The sequence below is a fragment of the Lissotriton helveticus genome, chromosome 7 (genome assembly GCF_964261635.1).
Source record: "Lissotriton helveticus chromosome 7, aLisHel1.1, whole genome shotgun sequence".
NCBI classification, from domain to species: Eukaryota; Metazoa; Chordata; class Amphibia; order Caudata; family Salamandridae; genus Lissotriton; species Lissotriton helveticus.
This window is the reverse complement of record NC_136068.1, coordinates 351834442-351855840: the sequence shown is the minus strand read 5'-3', so window position 1 is coordinate 351855840 and position 21399 is coordinate 351834442. Positions and strand designations below refer to the sequence as shown.

At 44.8% G+C, this 21399-nt stretch overlaps 1 protein-coding gene across 1 annotated transcript in view; it reads left to right on the top strand.

The window, feature by feature from the left end:
* LOC144766762 (ubiquitin carboxyl-terminal hydrolase CYLD-like) overlaps positions 1–21399 on the top strand; it is a 172831-nt gene that overhangs the window by 19630 nt on the left and 131802 nt on the right. Inside the window, exon 2 of the mRNA XM_078650506.1 lies at positions 14393–14525. Within this exon, the coding sequence (XP_078506632.1) occupies positions 14393–14525 (133 nt within the window). The remainder of the gene's footprint in view (positions 1–14392; positions 14526–21399) is intronic.

The window sequence follows — 21399 nt, the reverse complement described above, 5'->3', positions numbered from 1 at the left end:
CTTCACTCATCACCGCATGTATTCCATTCCAAAAGGACACAACCTCCGGACACTCCCACACTATGTGGAGGAAGGTAGCAAGCATACCACAGCCCCGCCGACACAGTCCATCCTCAGAGAAACCCATATGCATCAGTCGGGGACCCGTGACATAGACCCGGTGCAGAATTTTCAGCTGAACGAGTCACAAACGCGCCGGAATCGCAACCTCTTTAGGAGAGGATATCGCGGCCTGCCAATCCTCATCATCCAGCTCCAACCCATCGTCAGTCCAGGTACTACGTAGGTGAACAAGCAAGTCCGATCGAGTATTAATAAGCTTCTTATAAATAAGGGAGATAGTGCTGTCCGGAACATGACCGTCCAGCACCCTATCTTCCAGGGGGGAGCTCTCCGGGATGTCAGAACCGGCCGGAAAAACCGACCCAATGGCATGACGAACCTGAAGGTATCGAAAAAATTCCGAATCATTCAATCCATATTCCTGCTGTAATTCAGCAAAGGTCTTAACTCTATCCTTAACCCAGAAGTCACCCAACTTACTGATCCCGATGAGGTCCCATCTATCAAACCCTTTTGAAGTCCATAGTTCACCCAGCCTCTCCGCGGCAAACAGAGGGGTCGCTCTGGTCAGCCTATCTGTCCATCCAGTAGCCGCGGTCGTGCTGCCCCACACCCGCACCGCCACTCCAGTGGGTCCCGTCAAATTCTTCCTAGCACCTCGAGAATAGAATGCCCTGTAGTAGTCCCCCCCGGGTAAGAGCAACCGGTCCATTTCGAAAGCAGGATTAGGAACTGGACCGTACATAGGATGGTTTACAGCACTCAATTGAGATGCCCAGTAATATCGGCGTATATCAGGTAACGCAATGCCCCCATCGTACCAGGGCAACGTGAGCTTAGCCAATGCAATACGGGGTCGGCCAGCCCACACTAGCTTCCTCTGGAGGCACTCGATTTCGCGAAAGTAGCTAGCCGGCACTAGATCAAGAGTGTTTTGCACGGCATACAAGAACCGGGGAAGAGACATCATCTTAAACAAGGCCGCCCGTCCCAGGGGGGATAAGGGCAGACTACACCAAGCCGCGACGTCCGACCGAAGCCGGGCGAGCGGGGGCAACAAGTTCTGGTCATAGCGCAACACAGGGTCAAGTGAAACATAAATCCCCAAATACTTAAAACCTTCAGTACGAACCGGGATCGGGCATACTCGGGGCAAAGAAAGAGGGTCACCGGTGAGTGGGAAGATACAGGATTTGGACCAATTGATAACCAACCCGGAGTTACGTCCAAAGGAGCGCAGAACATCAAAGAGAACTCCCAGTGACTTACGGGGGGACGTCAAATACAACAAGATGTCATCGGCATATAACGATACACGGTCCTCGAAATCAGGGGACCACCGAATACCTTTTAGGGAGGGTTCCCATCGAAGCCAGGCGGCCAGCGGCTCGAGCGCAAGTGCGAACAACAGCGGCGACAAAGGACATCCCTGCCTCGTGCCTCGCCCAAGAGCGAAGGGCTCTGAAGCTCTACCATTTACCACCACCTGCGCCAACGGCTGTTCATACAGGAGTTTAACCCATGCAATACATTTTGGACCGAAGCCGAACTTGGCGAGAGTGGCCCACAAATATGGCCACTCGACCGTATCAAAGGCCATCGAAGCATCAAGAGAAACCAAGATGGCCGGTTCACGAAGAGATCCCGCCCTCGCGAGGACGCCATGCAGACGACGAAGATTGAGTGCGGTATTGCGCTGGGGGATAAAACCGGACTGATCAGGGTGAACCAGTCCGCTAATCACCGTGGCCAGTCGATTCGCCAGTATTTTCGCCAATATCTTGGGTTCAGCGTTTAAAAGGGAAATCGGGCGATACGATGAGCAGCGCTCGCGGGGCTTGCCGCCTTTATGAATGACTACAATAGAGGCCAGCCTCTGGTCCCTGGGGAGAAATCCAAGGTCTTGCGACGCCGCAAACATACGTAGCAGATACGGCGCCATTTTGTCTGGGCATAACTTATACAGCTCAACCGGTATACCGTTAGGGTCCGAAGCCTTCCCTGAACGAAGAGAGTGAATAGCGAGCGCAACCTCATCGATGGAGAAATCAGCCTCCATCAACACCCCGTCCGATTCCGAGAGACTGGGCAACTCAAGATCACGAAGTAGCAAACGCGAGTCCTCCTCCGGCAAGCCCGAAACCGGCGCGTACACGACCCGAAAGTGCTGGGCAAACACCTCGACTATCCCAACCGGGTCGACGACTTGCGCTCCATCAACACTCTCAACCACAGGCACCACAGGATTCAATCTATCTCGCCTATCCAGCCAAGCAAGCAACTTCCCCGCTTTATCACCCACATCATAGAGACGCCCCTGCTGCATACGATGCATTGCCTCAGCCGAGGCAGTCACCAAAGCTCTGTAATCGGATTGCTTGAGAGCCAAAACATGCAGCGTCTCAGGCGTAACCCCAGCCTCCAACCGTTCCTCCAACCCAGTAATCTCAGACTCCAAGCGTACCACCTCTTCTTGCTTACGCCGCTTCTCATCAGCAACCAGGGACAATGTCTGACCACGGATCACAGTTTTATAGGCCTCCCATAGGGAGACTGGGGAAGATACCGACCCCTCATTTTCGGCAAAATAAAAATTCATGCATTTGACCACCTCAGATCTGATTTTGGGATTCTGAAAGTGCCATGGGTTGATCGGGGCAATTCGGCCCCCAGTCCCCAAACAGATATCTAAGTGGAGCCAAATCGGGGAGTGGTCTGAGATCCCTCTAGCCAAGTGTTTAATTTCACGCACAGAGATCAACTGCACCATCGGCACGAGGATATAGTCAAGTCTCGAGAGACTTCCATGGGCTCCCGAGTGGAAAGTGTACTGAAGCCGGCCAGGGTGCAGTTGTCTCCAACAGTCGGCCAACCCAAAGGCATCCAAGAATTTCCCCAACCATAACTGCGATGTAGGGAGGAGCCTGGGGGGGCTACGATCACTCTCTCCATTCGCCACAGAGTTAAAGTCTCCACCCAACACCAGCAAGCCATCGGGTAAACCCAGAATTACCTCACCCAAGTCGGCGAATGTGGTAGATTGCAGCCCAGGCGGAACATAAATAGACAGTATGGAAATCAATTTCCCCTCCCATCTCCCCGTAATGCCGGCATAGCGGCCTCTGTCATCCAACACTGTACTATCCAATTCCAGGGGAAGGGAGTTCCTGACCAGGATACCAGCCCCTCTCGATCCCGAGGTAAAGCCGGAATGCGCCACCAAACGATAGCCTCTTCTGTTCAGTGCATGACATGTATTGCCCACCAAATGGGTCTCCTGGAGCAAGACCACATCCGGGGAACATCTCTTCAAGTATTGTAGCACAATCCCACGTTTTATTCTGCCCCCAAGACCGTTAACATTCCAGCTCAACACCCTAAGCCCCCCACCCCCCATCCCGGAAGGAGACTGACCGCCCTCCCCATCTCGAAACAGTCACATGAAAGCAAATGTAAAGCAAAGCACAGCCTCGGAACAAACAAAAAGAAAAGAACCCCCCCACCACCCCCAGTGAACCCCTCAAATTCAAACCCCCCTCCCTGCACCCCTGCGGTAGACCTAAGAGCCACCCCAACTTGCAGTGTGCCTGTCGCCCCATTGAACTAACCTACAGAAAGAGAGAAAAGTCCCCAGAGGAGGAAGATCCCCTGAACCCCCCCACCCCCGGGCATTCACACCATGCTTGAAACATAGTCTCTAAGCCACTGCAACGGATTCTGGCTCGCCGACATAGACTCACTGCTCCTGGCCCTCCACGCCTCCCTCAGCGCCTCTCGAGTCCTCTGGGCCCTCATGACGCGACGACAAAGTGTCCAACCAGTCACTAACCACCTCAGGGCGGTCAAAGAAGAACGCACGATCAGCATGCTCGATTCTCAGGCGGGCCGGGAAAAGCATAGCATATTTCAGTCCCAGGTCTCGGAGTCGCTTTTTCACACCCGTAAAGCCCATCCTTTGTTTCTGTACTGCCTGGGTGAAGTCCGGGTAAAAACTAATTGAAACGTTCTCAAATTTAGTGGGCCCATTGGTTCGCGAAGCTTGCAGGATAGCGTCTCTATCACGAAAATTGAAGAGTCTAGCAATTATGGGCCGCGGAGCGGCCCCCAACCTTGGCTTGCCACCCGGGACACGGTGGGCCCGTTCCACAGCGAAGAATTTACTTAGGCCTTTCGGTACCAGATGCTTCAGCACGAGGTCCTCCACCAGGACATCAACAGGCAGGTCGGCAGAATTCTCCGGGATACCCACAATGCGGACGTTATTGCGTCTGGCCCGGCCCTCAAAATCTTCCAACCGATTGGCAAACAAGTCACAAGTAGACCGAAGATGGCGGACCGTGGTCTGGAGATCCGAGACATCCGTGGTCAAACCAGCAGTCTTGAGGTCGAGAGATTTGACACGCTCGTTTGTTTTCCCAAGGTCCGCTCTGATGAGGGTGACATCAATCGCCACCGTATCTATCTTAGCCGCCAGAGTTTCATATTGCTGGCCCATGGCGGATTGGACACTCGCAATAGCCCCCATAACGTCTTTCAACGTTGGCTCCTCGTCATCAGGAGTACCGTCCCCAGCTTCCTCCAGGGCACCACTCGATCCGCCCGGGGCGCCCCTTGGTCGAGTAAATCGATCAATGGTCTGAGATTGGGCGACCCCCCCTCGGGACGAACCTCTAGTGCCGCGTCTCTCAACGACTGTTCTGCCCGTCATGACGTATAAGGAGCCCCAACGGGAATCGTAGAATCCAGTCAAAACGATCTTCTCGTGGCAGGCTCGGAATTGCGAGTGGATAGGGACACAGCGCCAGCAACAAGCTGGCAGCGATAGCAGAATCGGAACTCCGATCTGGAACTGGGCGTTCACAACAGGGATCAGAAACGAAACCGAAAGTACACCAGGGGCAGAGGGCGTGGCTTATCGGCCGTTGTTGTTCGATTGCCACCTGGGTACCTCGGGGACGCAAGCCCCCGGCTGGCATACGATGTAGGCCTCAAAGTCCAGGGTGCAGTAAGTCCAGCATCTGACGGCCAAATCGATTTTTGAAAGGAACGCTGGCATCAGCAGGGCATCAATAAAAAGTACCCGTCGTCATAATCAGGATCATTCACAGGATAGTCGCGGGAGGCGGAAGGGGTCTCGGGAGCCCTTAGCTCACGCGTCCATCTTGGAATCGCGCGAAGCTCCTCCCCTTCAATAAAGGTTTTAAAAAAAAAAAAAAAGAAGAGGACTTGGAGCAAACCCCTTTAGAACTAGGCAGTTCTAGAGTCAATACCCACGGTAGCACCGGAGTACTCGAGTTACCTCACCCAGGGAGGCCGGGTGCATTGGTATCTTTTGGTGTCGGGTTTTGTCGTCGTTTTCTATGGCGATCTGCTGCAAAGTGCTGCTGGCGACCAAGTTAAAAGTGTCCGGGTGGATCCAAGGATGGATCGAAGATCTGAAGAACCTGAAAGCAGAGGGGACAGAGTCTGGGTCACTAGCCAGTGACCAGCAAGACGATGAGAAGATGCCAACCAATGTCCGGTGATTTCAGGTGAAGAAGGGGAAGCTTGACTCTTCAGCCATGAGAACCAGGAGGCGTCAAGGATGACCAGGAGCTGGATTCGTGCTGTCCCACGAAGGATGTCGAGTGCTGCGGTGTCGGTTTTCCTGATTGGACCCAACAAACCTTTGCAATAGCAACCCACGCAGAAAGCAAAGATTGATTTTGGTGCAGATCCGCAAGGTCTGATGGATTCACCCTTTGGAGGGGAGTGAGGGCACGTCTGGAGCAACCAGGAAATCCCAAGAAATAGAAGAGTTACCTTCGTGGGGACCCACCAGTCGACGGACCAGGGATCGCGAAGGACCCTCGAGCGGAAATGCTAGAAGCCGGCCCACGGAACACTCGTGGAGTGTAGGCCCACAATCTTCGGTGCAACTGGTGCTCGGGGCTTGGACTACAAGTAGCCCAATGCACAACTTCGGGAAAGCTCGGGAAGATGCACTAGCAAATGTGCACGGTGTCCAGGAGTTCCGGTTCCATGTCACTCGTGAGGGCTGCGGGTTACGGGTCTCAGCTTTGCTGGGATCTCGTGTCGGCGTCGGAGAAGTCTGGAAGTTTGGGTCCAGTGTCACAAATCCGTCCGGATCCGGTGGGAGCCTTGGAAATGTAGACCGGCAAGATGCTTCTTTGGTGCCTGTTTGAACTGGGGAGTCACTCCTTGACCCCAAGGGAGATTCTTCCGTCTTCTAGTCGAAATAGAATGTCGAAATTCCAGGATATATGTTGCAGAGTTTCATTCAGGGTAACCTGAAGTCCTAAGGACTGGGTTCCTATACTTATACTAAGTTTAGGGTTTGGACTTACTCTAGGGTCCCACCTATGGGAGGACCCAGGGTGAGGGTAGTTACACCCCTTTCCCTTTGTCCAGTTTCACGCCAGAGCGGGGGCTGCGTGCCCCTGCAACCAGTTTGAACTGGGGTATGCACAGGGACACCAAGTGTGCCCCCAGCACTGTCTGAAAAGCATTCTATGAATGCACCCACCCAGCCCCAATACACTAAAGCCTGTCTGGAAGGTGGTTACACCTCCCTGTGACAGGAAACCTATTGTCCAGGCCTCCCCTGCCGGAGTTTCATCCAGCAGTAAGAGGTCAGACTTGTGTCTGTGGCTGCAGCATCCATTTTGTGATGCCAGGGCTCTTTAACACTATTACCGGTAAAGTAAGTATGTACATGTCTTCTCCCTCTAGAAGGGTGGAATTCTACCCCTGCCGCCAGAACTGGCGGCGGAGGTAGGATTCCAAAGTGTTTGACACCAAACACGACATGTTTCCATGCTGCCATTCCAAAGTTAGCATTTACAGCGAGTTTATAATGCACTTAAGAGTATATGGTCGGGCTGCATCACAGAACAGCTACAGAGAAGTGATTCTGAAAGCTGAAGAGGGGTCCTGCTCATGTATGAGCACCCTCTCACACAAAACCAAGCATTCTGCCTTCAGGATTGTTAAGGCCTGCTACAGGAGTTTATAGGTTTATATGTGTCAGTGATATAAGGTAGATATAGGTAACCTACATCTCAGTAAGGGGTGCATGCACCACCTTACCCAGGCTGCAGTAGCAGACCTGTGGTGCCATTTTGGAAGGCTTCCCAGGGGTGGCATAATACATGCTTCAGCTCCTGGTAGGCCTCTGGGGTACCTATGCTCTTAGTTCCTAAGGTACCATATACTAGGGACTCACAAGGGTAATCCAGTAACCAATCTGGAGTGTACCTAAAGTATATGGAATCACTTTAAAGAGGAAAGCAGATAGGCTGGGGCCCTGATTAGCAGGCATCCCAGCCAAACTAAGTCAAAAACCATCAAAACACCAGGACAAAAGTGGGGGCAACCATGCAGTAAGATTCCACCTTCCTACAACATCTGCTAGAATACTTGATCAGCTGTTATTCTGTAAAACTGCGCTGTTTTTATTTTGTTTTTCATTTAATGTTTGCTCCTATCCATATTTGGACTGCAATTTTACAATATACTATCAATCATAATGTTCTGCCATTAAATTCAGAAACGTGTGAGCTTGACGAGGCTGATATCAAATATCTGGGCTTGTCCTCGTCATTTTGCCCTAATCCTAGACTTAAACAATTATCCAAACTAAAGACATTCTTCTATTTAGCTTAGGGTATGGCTGTAGTTTTAGCTAGCTGGTTAACTTCAAATTATCTTTGTTAAATTATTGTGTATTTGCAGTACCATGTTGAGTCTTCCGTGTGGTCAAAGAACCAAAAAATAAGTATCTGAAAGATACATTTCTAGGTAAGATGAGGGTCTGATGACCGGTGGTTGGTCTTGGGGTTAAGGTGGAGAGTTTGTTATATGGTATTTGCCAAAATCCAGTGTCTTATCTCAGAATGGGTGGCTTCTGTGTCGCATTTTAATTGACATGGTATCAAATCTTGGGCTGGGGTGATTGAATTCTGTGATGATCAAAAAGTGCTCTCTTGAGACATAGAAAGTAAGGATTATTCAGTACTGATCTATTTGTCTTTGGGGCTGTATTTCAATTAAACTTTGCATCACATTTTCTCCCATCAACGTTTGTGTTTCATGCAATGAACGTTGAGCCAGCCCTTTTTTAGAGAGCTCCATATATGAAGATAAATCTTTGTTTCCTCCATTATTTTACTTTGCTTACTCCATGCACAACTGGCATTTTACTTGTCCTACAGCTAGCACTTGAATACTGGCATTTTGAAAATACTACATAACTAGTCTTGAACGGGGAATTATTATGTTTATTTGACATCTCACCTTGCTGCTTACAAGCATATTCCAACTTCTATAAAACATCAAATAATTAGGCCCACATTTTTTGCTTTCCTTCCTAAAATTCCTGGCTCAAACACTTCTGCTCCTTCTAAGTTGGGCTTATTTACTGCTGTTCTTCCTTTTCAGTCTAATCTCCTCTATGTAGTCTATCCACTCTATTGTTTTACTTAATTTCTTTCAAATTTCTCATGATCTTTCTCAGGTTGTCTCCATGTCTACTATTGTTTTACTTTTTATCATTAGTGTATTTTCTATGAATGCTTTACTTCATGCCCTCTGCTATATTTGTTTTCACTCAGGCAGAAACACAGCCATCTTCATATTTCAAATACTCATAAGTTCCTTCAACATTTTACTTTTTCCTTTTTGGCCTTCATGCTCTGTGATGATCTTTCTGACCCAACATGTCTTTCAATTATCTTTCTTACCCAATATAGCTTTCAAATATCTTTACTTTGTTTGTGATATACAGTATAATATGGCAGCTTTTTACCCTGTCTTTAAAATATGGTTCAGAGTTCACTTCATAGGAGTTCCATTGATTCTGTGCCCCTGTTATCACGTGTGAATCATTTTGAAAAATACATCTATTCAAGAAACACATCAAAAGACCCTGTTGTCTACTTTAGTCTAATTTCAGTTTCATTTTTATAAACTTTACCTATGATTTGAACAATTTATTTTTCTTGCAATTTTGATGAGAGTTATTATAAAATGAGTCTCTTTTCAATTAAAAAAAATTACATTATAACAGCTTTCCTCCAAACATAAGATTGTTATACACTATTGTGTGTTAAGGTAGTAAATTGCAGTTTTTGCATTAATGATCATTACATATGTTGCAGTAAGCTTAGAGCTGATGTTTTTCTATGGCACTTTGCACATTGCACTTTACCTTTTCTGTATTGACACTTTATATGGTCTACACCTCTACACTTTTCCTGGCACTTTATATGCTCTACCCCTTTATCACAATGTGTGTGGAGGTAGTGATATGCAATTGTTTGCACTAATGATCATTGTATTTGGTGTTGTAAGCTTATAGCTTACGTTTTTTCTGTATGGCAGTTTGCACATCGCACTTTACCTTTTTTGGTACTGGCACTTTATATGGTCTACCCCGTTTTCATAATATGTATCGACTTAGTAAATTGCAGTTTTTGCACTAATGATCATTGCATTTGCTACAGTAGGCTGCAGTAGGCTTATAGCTGATGTTTCTGTACGGCACTTTGCACATTGAACTTTATCTTCTCAGGTACTGCGTTTGTTTGTGGGTTTTTTTGCATTAATGAATCTTGCATATTGTACTGCATATGTTTCAACTTATTGAATTATTAAAATATTGAAGTGCTTCTGTACTTTTGTTTTTGCAACCCTCCTAAGCTGATATTAGTTAGTATGAATGCAAGCTAAGGGTTTCCAGAGGTAAGTTATATACTTCAAATATCCCGTGGTTAATATAATTGATAGTTCTTTTTGATAGAGGTGAAGGGGGTGGGAGGACGTGCTCCCAGGTGCCAAGTCATGGCACCTTGTTGTTGGAGGGAGGCTGTGGCGGTGAGGGAAGGGCAACCTCACTCCACAGACAGTTTGGGGTGAGCAGAGGGGATGGGGAAGAGGGGTGTAATATTAAAAAAATTAGCGTATGGATAGCAGGCAGACTAGGAATATTGGGCCGTTGGGCAACATGATTAAACTTGGAGGCCAAATTGAAATGGGCAGGGTCTCTGTCACCAAGGGGCTCATCTTGATTCTATTGAGAGATCTGGTACAAATGGAAGAGAGGTGGAAGAGAGAATATGATAGTCCTTTTTGTAAAGTGCTATGTTTGGCCTAAGGGATGACACAATTGTTGAAGGTAATTTCATGGAATGTGAATGGCTTCTTGAACGCACAAAAAAGAAGAGCAATCTTAAAGTGGTTAAAATCTTTCTCCCTTCAGGTGATTTTCTTGCAGGAGACACATCTTAAATCTAACTCCCCCAACTTTACTCTCCCTAAGAAATATGCCCAAGCATACTTTGCCTATGCCCAAGCGGCAGTGCGAGGAGTGGATATTCTTTTATCTTCGGATTTGTATTGGGAGGTGGCTAAGGCGATTCTGGACGAGGGAGCTAGGTGGTTGTGGATAGAAGTCTTAGTTAATGGAATAGCTGTCGTCCTTCTTAATTATTATGGTCCAATTGGCGATGACTGTGCGGCCCTGGAACTGGTATATGATCTGCTGGTGGGCGCGCTGGGGTTTATAATTAAGGGGAGGTTTTTAACTTAATACAAGATCTACGTTTTGATACCTCCAACAAGGGAGAAAAGCAATTAAAATCTAAAACAGACAGGCTCTTAAAAATTATTAAAGAGGATTTCACTTTATTGGTCCCATGGAGGGTAGACCATCCAGGGGCCACTGAGTTTACGTGTTACTCAGCAAGATTTAAAACAGCATCCCGTTTAAATTTCTTTTTGTTTAGTAATCTGCTCACAAGGGGGGATCCCCAGGAGAAAGAGTAATAGGTGGCATTTTGATAAAGTACTGTTATCAGATCAAAAATGGATCGATAAAACCTGTGACTTTATAGGGTGGTTCTTCAAGGAGAATGTGAATACGGTGCCACGTTTTATGGTATGGGAGGCGTTTAAGGCCACGTTTAGTGGTGGCATACAGAGCTAATCTTTATAAACTAAGGAAACTTAAGATTGCTGAACTCCAGGATGCGGTGGAGCGGGTTAGGAGAGAACTTTCGGAGAGGTCAACTGGGGAACTGGAGGAACAGACACTGCAGCAGGAACTATTAAGGGCTAAGGAGGAGCTGAAACGTTTTTTTCCGCTTGAGGAAATCGCTGGAAGTAAAGTCGCTCATCAAAAGGCGTACTAAAGAAGCCAGCATATCGGAAAATGTTTAGCTTGGTCCACAAAAACACAACAGAGCAAACAATCCATTCCTCAAATTAGAAATTCGAGTACTAGGTGCCTGGTGAAGGATAAAGACGGAATTGCCGAAATTTTTATATCACATTTCAGCAAGATATATGCAGAAGTTCAGACAGTTGACCCTCAAGCTCTTGCGGATTATTTTACGACAGTCCACCTACCTAAAGTTAATGAGGAGGACTGTATGCTTTTGAGTGAACTGATTACAATCACAGAATTAAGGGAAATTGTTAATAAAATGGCAAATGGAAAGGTGAGTGGCAATGATGGGATCCCTATTGAAGTATATAAACTGTTTTTAAATGAACTCACCCCTTTCTTAGTATCACTGTATAACCAAGTTTTGGCTGGAACAGGAGTTTCAGACAGATTCAAGGAACCAGTGAAGAACTCAATCCTAAAGAAGGATAAGGACCCTAAAGATTCAAGTTCTTATCGCCCAATAAGTTTACTAAATGTAGACTATAAGCTTCTCATGAAAATCAGGGCAACTAGAATTGCGGGCTGTGCGCATTACTTGGTACATGCAGATCAAACAGGGTTTTTGCCTGGGAGATCTATGGCTGCAAATATTTTTTATCTGATTCAAGCTATAGACTATTTTTCTGCTACAAAGGAGGCTACGGCCATTTTAATGATGGATGCAGCAAAAGCTTTCGACCTGGTGGACTGGCAGGCCCTCTTCTTTATTTTGGAAGAGTTTGACTTTCCATGCCATCTGCTCGAGATGCTGAAGAGAATCTATAGGGGAGCCATCGCAAAAATTATACTAACTTCAGAGGAGGCGGTAAAGGTAGTAATAAGGCGGAGTACTAGGCAGGGATGCCCCCTCTCACCCCTTCTGTTCTCACTCTTTATTGAGCCATTAGCAATACAAATCTGTTCTAACATACTAATCCAAGCCACCCTATTAGGAATGGCCAAAATAAAACTATTAGCTGATGATTTGATCCTGTACCTGAACCCAGAGAAATCAAACATTCAGAGAGCATTGGGAGAAATTCAGGCATTTACAGAATTAGGGGGTTACAGGGCTAATCAATCTAAAGTGGAGATTCTTTTATTTAAGGCACCAGGAATAGGGCTCCCCGAAAGGCTGACATTTTTACCTCTTAAACCCCTTAGATATGTGGGCCTGTATGTAACAGTGGACTTTCTTCAACTTTTTCACCTAAATTATGGTAAAACACTTGACAAAATAAAAAGTCTGTTAGGAAGATGGGCATTATTGCCCTTGTCAATAATAGGTCGAGTCTCTTTGATAAAAATGTTGATTCTTCCTTTATTGTTATTTTTATTTTTAAATCTTCCTTTAAAGATTCCAATCTCGTACTTTAATGAAGTCGATAAGGTGTTTCGGGAGTTTATTTGGGCCAAGAAAAAATCATGAATGAATTTATCTATTTTACAATTGGATGTAGATCAGGGAGGTCTTGCAGTACCTCATTTAGCTACTTATTACCAAGCTGCATTACTTAGCTTAACAACTCAGCTTCTGTCCCCTTTTTCGAAGTTTGGTGATTTTTTATTTAATCATATGCTAAGGAAGGGTGCTATTAAGTGACCAGCATTCTTGTGCACTGCAAAGTTACCAAAAAAAACAAGATATGAGGTGGTGAATATAATACTAAGCCGCATTCAGTGATTCAACGAAAATTATATTATTCCATCTTGCCATGCATATTCCTCTCTTTACGATTGTGAGGTATGGAGCCTCAAACTCCCACTAAAGGGGGCAAAGCCTTATATTCTGTTGGGTTTTTGCAAATTTGATAATGATACTAATCAGATGACGTGGGAGGCTTTTGTGACACAATTTGAAATGCAGAGCTGTGACCTCTGGCTAAGTTTTAGGCAGATTTCATGCTTCCTGAGGACTAACTTCAGAGGACTCAGTGAGAGTACTAGAGTAATTTTAAAAGCTGCTTTGAGTCAAACTTATCGGGCATTGGCAACTGGTATAAGGTATTACGCAAGGAGAAGAACAAGAACCTCATTGAATTAATGCTCCCAAAAATCGCTCAGGGAACTAACTGCAGGTTTAGTAGACAGGAATGGCTACGAGTCTGTGAGCTTGCCCACAGGGCAATGAGAGCGGCCAATTTTCAAAGAATGTCCTTCCTCTCTATATGGGTGGTCTATTACACTCCCTCCAGGCGCCACAAATGGTTCCCCATGCTACCGATTGATAGTTTCAGATGCAATCTGCCTGAGGCTGGGGACTGGGAACATATATTTTTCACTTGTCTGAGACTACATCATTTTTGGGTTGAGGTTTTTAGGTTTATCAGTAAATGTGTTTCATTAGATATCCTTCCATGTGCATTGCTGGTGCTATTTGGCTTATCCTATGTAATTGATCAGCTCTCATTATACAAACAATTTTTCGTTTCCCTAGCCATAGCAGTAGCCAGATCTTCAATTCTACAAAATGGGAGATCTCAGAAATTACCTACAATGACCCTGTGGATACACAAGATGGAGAGGACTTATCAATTTGAGGAGGCCTACGTAAAGAGGATAGGGGCGGTGCAGAGATTTGGGATGACATGGAAGGGCTATGTTGCAATCACACACATAAATGATACTATGTGACTTCTATGGGGATTTATTTTCCAGGCGTAGATTGTAATCATATAGGTTATTAAGCTAGGGGTCATATGTGATCACAGATTTGATGTTTAGAATGCTGTTTTTTAGTACATCATGTAAAATGGAGCATGAATGTACGTCTTCTTTTACTGTATATTTTAAATGTGAGACTTAATATGCAATAGTTTTTATCTTCTTTGCCTCTTAGTATATTTTGTGGATCATATTTATCATGTACTAATGGATTATGAAATTTGTTAAACTTATTGTCTATTTATTTTATGTGATTGGAGAGTCTGCAACTTTGTCTGTGCTATGTTTGTTTTCTTCGCTCAATAAACAAAAAAACTATTGTGTCCATTTTAAAAGAACACTATTTATTGAACAGTTCTTAGTACTAGTATGCGCTGACTTAATTTCACAGTTCCTGTTCTCTATATCATCATCATATTTAACAGCCAGTCTAACCAAGGCTGTGACTCCTTCCCACAGGACTGTGAGGGAAGACCCAGGAAGCCAGGGAAGTCTCGGATGAAGATAGATGCTGGGCAGATTCTGGCTGTTAGTTCCAGTGTTGTTACACCTTCCCAGCAGAGCAGCCTCGAATGTAGCATGCAAATGAAAGGTAAGGCTGGAGTGGATAATACAGGGTTTTCAAGAACTAGGTAAGCATAGATAAAGCATATGGATTAAAGCATTTTGATGCACACTCTGTGACAGCAGCAAGGATTTAAGGTGTGTTATTGAAGTCATGAAGTAATGTAAAATTGGGCAAATGTTTGGTTGCATTTATGTAGAGTGCAAGAAAAATTGAAACGTAATTTATGAGATACAATCACAGTTAATGAGAGAGTTTTCCAAAGAGTCTTCTTCCTGAGGAAAAAGAAATGGACATTGAAGAATAAGTTTGTTCGGCAACAAGAATTAGACACATCAAGTGCACCCTGGAAGAAAACCCCTAGTAGTATCGGGGGTAGTTATAAAATATGAAACTACGGCAGTAGAGTGCTACAGATCAGAATATGATATACACAGGCAGGGCAAAATGATAGGTAGCTTGTGAAGAGGTGTTTTTTGGGACTTTGCCTGAATTGTACCAAAAAGAAGATTTTCAAGGGTGGTCCTTCAAGAGTCTCAGTCCAAATGCAGGCAAAATATGTTGCTGTGTTCTGTCTGTAAGAGGATTTTTAGATTTCCGACCTTGATGGGAATGTGCGCCTAGCAGTGCCTGAGTTTCCAGGTACATATAGTTTAGTGCATGGTTGTCATATTTTAATATTTATGCAAGATGAATGCAGTACAATTCACACAGTCTTTTTTGAAGTTGTTTCTATCCAAGAAAGTGAGCCAATTTAGTTATTTCAAGAGATATGAGCCTAAACTTTATTTGGCTGTTGATTAGTCACGTTTTATGAAGAATGGCTTTACTACATATCAAAGAGGACTATGAGGCATGTGATTAGTCACTACCTCTGCCAAATTGTGGTATGTAGAGGGTCTTGACTGTGGCCGGATGTTCCTAAGTAGGAGGTATGGCTTGTTTTGCACAGCAATGTAAGTAATGGAGGAACAATTATCTTTGTATTTATCTTCTAATCTTGATACAATCCTTCATGGACAGAGAGGAGTCCTTGACAAACCTTAAGAGCTTAGCAAAAAATGGAAGCTGTTCAGCCACTCCTGGATAAGGCTTCCTCCATTTATGATGGGAAACACAATCTTTGTTGTGTAGAGTTGCAGATAAACATCAAATATCCAGGTTTGAATGACATCCAGGCACAATCTGAGATTAAGGATCTCTAGCACTTTAAGGGTAGTGTGTTGTTTGACAGCAATGTATTGTGGCTGTATGTTTAGATCACACATAATGGAGCAAGCACTCCAAAAAAGGCAGGAATTAGTAGGATTTTGAAGGAGTCATCTTTACAAATTATGTTCTGCCAGAAAGAGGTGAAGTGATTTAAGAGATGGTTTCCAATGCGCACGCGTGAATGGAGAGCTATATATAGGATCTCGTTGACAGAACTGAAGGCTTATGACAGGTCAAGTGTAACAAAGAGACTTGGTATGCAATGAGGAATGGCATAACATATGAAAATTGCTTCGCCGAAATATTTAATTAGTGTTATTCAATAAATGTAATTTGTATACAAGGTCAACGTTGTAAGTTAAATACATTTTGTTGTGCGCACTGAGATTCAGATACACACTTACAGGAGACAGACAGCTCCCTGGGCTGGTGCAGCATGCATACATCATGATACAGTTGTTTTGAGTTTTGATATATGCAGGAAAAGCAAGGTTTTTGATTAAATGAGCTCTACTCTGTCCCTTTCCTCTTTTACTAGTGATCCCTCATATACTTCCTTGGAATAGAAACGAAGCAGCAGATGTTGTTTAGTACTTCCATTCTGGCAACACAGGTTCCAGTCCCCTTTTTTGCCCATCTCTATTCTTTCAGTTTTAAAACTCACTCTATTGCCCTTTCTTCACCGCTCTCAGATATGTTGACTTGTAGGGTGTCTGCCTTTCCCTCAGTGTGGAAGTTGAAAGAATCAGTTTGCAGAACAGAAGGCTCACAGTACATTTTGAAAGGGCCATTACAATCAGAAATTTAGATGGCCTTCCACCCTAAAATCCTATTCAAGGCACTGGAAATCTGTCCAGCATTGGTGCACTACATCACTCACCTCTACTCAATGTAAAGTCTTTTTTCTGTATTACTATTTTGCTTGGAAGGTTTTCACAAGAGTCCCCCACCTTTAGAACATACTGTGTAGCAGTTAGAGAATATCATGAATCGTGGGTCAGTTTTCTCTTCTCTTGTTCTATGTCTACGTTTTCTTCTCTTCCTTGGGACTTGACTCTGGTCTCAGAATCACTTCGGGTCTCCCCTATTGAACTTTTATCGTCTACTAATCTAAAATTTCTGACTTTTGTTTATGGGTTACTATCTCTTCAGCTTGTCAGATTGGTGAACTGTTTTTTTTATTGTGCAGATCTCTGTTCATGAAAATCCTTGAGAATAGTATTGTGTTTTGCCCACATCTTGAAGTTCGCCCCAAGGTAGCAACCTTAGTTCATATGGCTAAGGAGAATGTTTTGTCCATCTTTTTCCATTCCACATCTTCTCCGGATAGGAAGCCTTACAGTCAATGGATGTAAAGAGAAAACATTTGATTTATTTGGCATGTTCTAAAATTTCTAAATGTTTTTGTTTGTCTGATCCTCTTTTTGTAACTTTCATAGGAGCTGGAAAGGGGTGAAATGATTCTTGCATGCTTGCTGAGATGTCATGGTAGTCTCCTCTATAGGAAACACAAAACTGTGCCATTGGCTGCCCTGCCAGAGAACCCAAACCTTGCTGAACCAGTCAGTGACTAACAAGGGTGTCTTGCTGCACAGCACCATTTCGAGTGGCTGGGACAATCTGGCATGAAGTGGGTGCTACTAGTCAAAGTTATAAAGAACAACAGCAAGAGGGTATTAAGTATACGGGAAGAATTGGCGCTCAGACAGTATTAGCGTACATATCAAATGAAAAAAAAAGAAAAAAAAAAAAAGTTATAAAGAATATGGCAAAAGCTCCAGATGTAATGATTAGACATTTGGTTGGCAACAACTTGGTGGTGGTCGGAAGGAAGGGACTACTGAAAAATATCAAGAAGGGACTAACATGGGTGGCAAAGCTCTTGGATAGCACAATTATCATATGGTCAGAGGTGATAAGGAGGAAGGTATTGTGTGGGGTGCAATTAAACACTGAAGTGGACAGGTCAAGAAGGAAGCTAATCATAGTACATTTTTTAGAGCTAGTGGACATGAATTCATTATGCATGACTTAATTTACCTGAGATTACCAAAATATTATGCTGTGGAAGGTGTTCACCTTTCAAATGAGGGCCTCAGGGTCTTCTGGGCAAATTTGGTGGAGTCCTGCCCATCAGCACACAAAAATGGGGAACTGCCCAGGAATATTAGCCTCACAGCCACAACCAAGAGTGGGAAGAGGTTGCCACACCCAGTCAAAGATAAGGTGGCAGACTTATACTGTTCACCTTTGGATATATGATGGCAGGGCGAACTAGCAAGAAATGGAGGTCCAGACACGGAACAGAGCACTCAGAGCACAGGTCCACAGACGGCTGGCTGGATCCAGATGTGCAGGGTAGGGAGTAAGTCTGCACCATGGGAGGGTTGGGACCCCCACCACAAGGACTGATTTACCGATTCGGTAAATTGACAGAATCGGTAAAATACCGAATCGGTATATTTACCGATTCGGTAAATCCGTATGTAACTGACACTCCTGCGAGTGCCACAGGCCCTTAAGAGTCGGTATTTTACCACCCAATCCTATTGGGTGGTAAAATACCGAATTCAGGTGTGAATGCACATCTGTGCATGCACACCTGTGCAATGTGACACACAGACATGCCCTTAGGGCATGTATGTGTGCCACATGTCACACATGCCTGCACTTGGGGTGCTAGAGGGTGTCAAAGTGACACCCCCTGCACCCTTGCAGGATTCGGTATTTACCGAATCGGTAAATACTGAATCGGTATTGCCCATTGATTCCTATGGGCTTCAAGACCCATAGGAATCAATGGGCAATAGCGATTCGGTATTTACCGATTCGGTAAATACCGAATGTTACAGATTCGGTAATTCAAAATAAAAAATGACCTACATCTCCCTCCTTCTAATTTACCGATTCATAAATACCGAATCGGTAAAATTCGGTATTTATGAGTCGGTAAATTAGAGTTACCTACATCTAGCCCGTGAAGTGTTAAATTAACATGAAGTCAACCTTCATGGTAATTTTAGAAAAGTTTCAAAAATGCACAAAAGTGCATTTTTAAAACTTTCATTTTATACTCACACATGCCCTTGGGCATGTATGTGTGAAAAATGGACGAACTACAGCTCTCCCTTATCAATAACGCCGAAGTCTCCTCCTTTGAATACCTTGTAGCTGAACTCAAAATACAGGGCTCCAACCCCATCCGCCTACACAATATATATAATCTCCCCGGAAATCCCCACCCATTCATTGACGAGCTATCTAACCTGCTTACCCAATCCTCAATCTCCACCTCTAAAAACATCTTCCTGGGAGATCTTAACCTCCACTGGAATGATACCAAAGATCCCTCAATCTCCCTACTCTCTAACCTTCTCGAAATAAATGAACTCAACCAAATCTGCCAAGCACCAACCCATGCCAAAGGAGCCATCCTTGACGCTATCATTACCAGCAAGGATCTAGCCCTCCTATCTAACATCATTCCCATAGAGTGGTCCTCATCCTGTTCTCCATAACTACCCATACCTTTCCCCCGCCCACCAAAACTATTAAACCCATGAAACTGACCAGAAATCTTAGCCACATTCCTCCCGGCGTTCTTGAATCTAGCCTCCATGCCCAACTTCTCGCCATCCCCCCCTCCCTCAATGCGAACGAGCTAACTGAACACTTTAACAAAGCTGTCAGTGACACTCTTGACATACTAGCCCCGCTCAAACTTAAAAACCTAAGAAATATCCCCTCAAAATCTTGGTTTAATACAGAGCTAAATAAGGAAAGATGCACACTCAGACAGACGGAGAGATCCTGGCGATAGCACCCCTCCCCTTCCAACCTTGCCCGCCTCAGACTTGCTAGGTCGTCATATAAAAACACATCTTGAGACAAAAAGCTTCCTTCTTCAGGACTCAACTAGACCGAGCTAAGAACAGGCCTAGAGAACTTTTCAATATCGTTCGCAATCAAACGGCTTCTGTTCCCCATGCTCCACCAGCCTCAACGACTAGATGTGAGGAAGTAGCTCTATTTTTCTCTGACAAAATTAAAAAGATTGAGCAATCCTTCCTCCCCACTGTGATCCCTACTACCACTCCTGACATCTCTCTTATTACCCCCCCATCATAACTACCCTTACTCCCGCTACGACCCATCGTAACTATGATCTCCCTCTCCCTTCCCTGCCCCACACTCTCCTTGACCCTAAGCTACCTAACACGCTCCTTAAAAATAATGCCGAATGGCTTAATTTCCAGCCTGTCACAGAAAGAGAAGTCTTCAAAATCATTACAGAACTTAAGCCTTCCTCCCACACCAAAGACCCACTCCCCTCCAATCTTCTCCAAAACCTCAAACATATCTTCACCCCTCCCTGGACTGCTATTATCAACACCTCCCTTGCCACCGGTTGTGTCCCCTCTTCCCTGCATCTTCGACAAATTTCTCCCATTATCAAAAATCCACTGGCGGACCCAAATGATCTCAACAATCTCCGTCCCATCTTCAACCTTCCCCTTCTCTCTAAAGCCCTTGAAAAATGCGTCCTTCTCCAACTAGACAGACACATTGAACACTTTAACTTACTTGACCCCTTCCAATCTGGCTTTAGGAGAGGATGCAGTACGGAAACCGCCATGCTCAACATTGTAGACGACATCCAACACTCACTCGACAATAATGAATCTAGCCTTCTGATCCTCCTAGATCTCTCCGCAGCGTTTGATACTGTTAATCACTCTGCTCTACTTAATATTCTTAGAGATAGATTTGGCCTAAATGGTATTACACACAAATGGTTTGTCTCTTACCTTCAACACCGCACTCAACAAATCAAAATCCAGAACTGCCTATCTAAGCCTACCCCCATCTCCTTAGGAGTTCCGCAAGGTTCTATCCTCTCTCCCTCTCTCTTTAACCTCTTCAAACAAGCCAGGATCAACTACCATCTCTATGCCGACGACACCCAACTCTACTATAAGATTAAAACTCATGCTGACATCCTTCACCTCAACAACGCTCTCATCAAGATTCAAGCCTGGTTCCACATGAACCACCTCAAACTCAACCCCAAAAAAACTGAAATAATTCTTTTTTCCCCAAAAAACAATCAGCTCCCCATTCAGAACTGGATCGAAGACCTTAATGCCCTCAACTGCTCCTTATCCCTGTCCGATTCAGTCAAATCATTAGGGATCTCCCTTGACAACCTCCTCACCCTCAAGGCCCACATCAACAATTCTGCCAAAGGGGCCCTCTTCACTCTCCGCCACCTGAAGAAAATCAAGCCCTTCATCCCTATCGATGATTTCAAACTAGCAGTCCAATCCCTTGTACTCTCACGAATTGACTACGGCAATGCCATTCTTACTGGAAATCCCAAGATCCACCTAGCACCTCTAAAATCTGTTCTCTACCTTGCTGCGAGGCTTATCACAGACTGCAAACAATTCGACCACATTTCCCCTGCCCTCAAAACCCTTAAATGGCTCCCCATTGAAGGTAGGTCCACTTACAAAACGGCCTGCATTACACACAAAACTCTCCATCAGAACACACCATCCTACCTCACTAACAAACTTAGTAAAGCCGGCTGCTCCCGATCCTTGAGAAGCACTAACTCCTTCCTTCTTATCCCCCCCATTATGAAAAAGAAATCCACTCAGTCTCAATCCTTTTCCGGCAATGCTCC